General features: G+C 28.7%; 1 protein-coding gene across 1 annotated transcript in view; it reads right to left on the bottom strand.

Annotated features, from left to right (window-relative positions):
• Positions 1 to 2,829: 2,829 nt before the first annotated feature.
• Positions 2,830 to 3,636, bottom strand: part of LOC106790482 (glycine-rich cell wall structural protein 1-like) — a 33,115-nt gene continuing 32,308 nt past the window's right edge. Inside the window, exon 4 of the mRNA XM_014755419.1 lies at positions 2,830 to 3,363. Within this exon, the coding sequence (XP_014610905.1) occupies positions 3,233 to 3,363 (131 nt within the window). The 3' untranslated portion in view covers positions 2,830 to 3,232. The remainder of the gene's footprint in view (positions 3,364 to 3,636) is intronic.

Raw genomic sequence — 3,636 nt, 5'->3', positions numbered from 1 at the left:
CAATATCAACTACCCCAACAACATCCGACTCGACTCGATGATGATGATGATGATGATGATGATGATTATGATGATTGTCACGACTACGACAAACGAACTAATTACTTTCTTATTGTTATCTCGACAAATCCCTGACATTTTTCTCTTTCTATTATTTTCCCTTTTTTCCTTCTTCTTCTTCTTTCCTACCCTCCCCCCTCGTATTCCCTTTTTTTTCTATACGTTTTCTTCGATTGGATTTTTCGTTTAATTTCGTTAAATATTATTACACAAGATGTTATCGTGTATAATTTTTAAACGTTTTTTATAGATTTGTTGTGTTCAATATGATTAGATTTTTTGTTAATCTATTCGTTAGTTTCGTTGATTTATAATAATTGTTGAAATGTTTTTTCCTTCTTTTTTTCTTTTCTAAATAAAACAAGATTCGCGTTGATTAGTGCGTAAGGGGGAAAGGGTTTAACAATGGGACGTATAAATAACTTTGAATTTCCTTTGAATACGCGATTACTGAATCGGAATAAAATTATTTAACATAATTAACCTTTATTTCTCGAGATCGATTTAATATAATTAAGGAATTGTTATTGTAATAATAATTATATCTACGAATATTTCAATATTTTTAAGTAATCTAATTAATCTCGAATAATAACGGATCTAATTAATGAATCGTTTTAAAAAAAAATAATAATTGACAAATATATATTTATCATTTTTGTTAACGCGTATATATATATATATAAATTAAAAAATCTATAAATAATCTGATTGAAAAGAATACACCGCGAGAATTTCATACGAAATCTCTCCGATAATTTTTCTATGATAAAACTTTTCGATCGTGAAATATATATAAAAAAGTTAAAATCGTTTAATTAAAACAACTCGAGAGAGAGAGAGAGAGAGAGAGAAAAAAGAAAATACCTATTTGAAAATATTTTCAACGATTCCATTTAAATCATGATATCCAAATTTGACTTTTCCAAAGTTTGACGAACCGGATATTCTGCAATTCAATTTTGAAAGTTGATAACGTTATCGATCGGGAATATCCAAGTATAACTGGTTTCCTATGTAAAGGAAAAGCACTACTTAAAGCAAACCCAATGATTAAAGCTTCGATTGAACAACAACCCTCGGATTCATTGAAACATAAACGATAGAATTGTCTGTGGCTTTTCCAGCACGAATCAAACTGCATTTCACCAATTACAATATCCGCACTGTTAGCGTGATGATAAACCAATTGAGTTCTCGCTTTAGTCATGCAATTAATAATACAAATAACCATACCGTTGACTGAAAATCAAATCATTTTCATTTTCCAAACAAATTTTATTTCAATGTCGAACAACGAATAACAAAACTATTTCATCTCCTTTATATAAAAAGGAACAAATAAAAAACACTTTTATTTATCTTTAATTAATACCTATTCGTAATTATATTATAATACGACAAAATAACTAGTACATCGTATTAAACGTCTTTACTTTCTCTCTTTTTAATTAACAAATAAATTTCTTTTTTTTTGTTTTGCTTTTGCTTCTTCTTCTTCTTCTTCTTCTTCTAGAAATAAATTATCAATTCCATTCGTATTACACTGGTAAAGCGATAACAATTCCAACTTATTTATATTTATTTACAAGAGAAAGAGAAAGTAATAGAGAGAGAGAGAGAGAGAGAGAGAGAGAGAGAGAGATAGAGAGAGAGATAGAGAGAGAGAAAGAATGAAAAAAACATTCGTTGTATTAATCAACATCAGTTGAATACTTCTTCTTCTTCCCAGACGATCTAATAAACAATCTATGAAAAATTGAAAAATAAAACACATATTATTAAAAAAATTGATTTTTCAAAACACATATCAAAGTATTTAATTATATTATATAAAACATAATGACCTCTCTTCGCGCGATTATCGATCGAAAAAATGTACGTTTTGTCTATAAAAGCTCGATCAAATATATTTGGCCCCTCCCCCCCTAAATCAACGATCTTTGTCGCTGCTCCTTATTTATTTTTTTTTTTTTTTTTTTTTTTTTAAATAACGCTCGAAAAAGCGTACTATACGCGTAATACCCTACCCTAAACGCGAATAAATATTTTACGTATTCTAAGCATGTATATAATATATACATATATATATATATATATATTTAATTGTAAGTATTACGATTAACGTATGCATATATAATATTATACGTCACAAACTATAATAATAATAATAATAATGATGATGATGATGATGATAATAATAATAATAATAATAATAATTTCATTCGAGGTAAGCCATAACCTTATTAATATAATATAATAATTCTAATTAATCAGCCATTTTGTGTGTTCATTTATTTATTTATTTATTTATTTATTCGATAATGAGAAAATCGATTACTAAACAATGCCATGAACCTTTCCTTACGAAAGATTAGGATTACAGCTTATTGTTAGTCCTATCCTTCGCGATCCTAAGAAATATATATATATTCTTTTATATATATGATTCTCTCAATCATGATAAATAATTATTAATGAAGTAATTATTTTCATTAATTGATATTTCGTTTGAAACGGGCGGAGATATCGTCGATGCTTTTAGGAACGCGAAGCGAGGATCGTGATTTTTGTTAATTTTTCGTTTAATCGGCAGCCGGTTCATTTATTTATTTATTTATATATATATATATATATACTTATTATATCTATTTTCCCTTCTATCTTTTTTTCTTCTTTCTTTTAATTTTACAAAAGAATAAATAAAACATAGGATAATGAGAGAATGGAAAATACAAACAAAAAAGAAAAAAAAGTAAGTAAGTAAGTTAATACGATTGGAAATGAATGAAAAAAAAAAAAGAAGAAAGTAATGATCGATGATCGATGATCAATGGGGGATAATATATCCTATAATATGATGATTTAAAACGATTCAAACGCGTAATAGCGTATCGTTGTCGTTAATGTCGAGCAATGGTCGTCTTTGATGCTGAACAAATCTGTCAGCAGGTTGTCGACGTTGTTCTTGTTGTTCTTGTCGTTCTTGTTCTTGTTGTTCATCAACAGATTCTTCTTGTTCTTGTAATTGTTGTAATAGTTGTAATTGTTGTTGTTGCTGTTGTTGCTGTCTTTGCGAAGGACGCTGACCGTTAGATTCGTAAAGAATCATATAGGATGGTAGGCGTCGTAGTAGTTGTTATCGCCTAGACGAACGAAAATCGGCACTAGGCTATGCAAGGGTGACCACCCCCTCTGGTTCTGGTGACCAACAGTTATCTGATAACCAGCAACCGATCACCATTGAGATAACCCCGATCAAAAGTGCGAGGATGATGTAACCCTTGGCGTTTCCTAAAGACCCTGTTTAACATCCCCCACATCATATCATTTAAAAAAAATTTTTTTTTTTTAATAATCTATCTATCATAACCCCTAAACTATCATATTTGTAATTTTCAATGTGTCGGTGTATGATTCATTTGTTTTTAACATACACCCCTTCATATTATTTTGTTTATTTGTAATCTATATTCTTACCTAACTATCGTATTTGTGATTTTTATTTTATATGTGTGTGTGTGTGTGTGTGTATTCATATTTGTTTTATTATCATTCGAAGAGATTGAAAATATT

This window comes from Polistes canadensis, unplaced genomic scaffold (genome assembly GCF_001313835.1).
Source record: "Polistes canadensis isolate GaletaPanama2010 unplaced genomic scaffold, ASM131383v1 scaffold_241, whole genome shotgun sequence".
In the NCBI taxonomy this organism is placed as follows: Eukaryota; Metazoa; Arthropoda; class Insecta; order Hymenoptera; family Vespidae; genus Polistes; species Polistes canadensis.
Note: the sequence above shows the minus strand (reverse complement) of the source record. Positions and strands in the feature narration are given on the sequence as shown.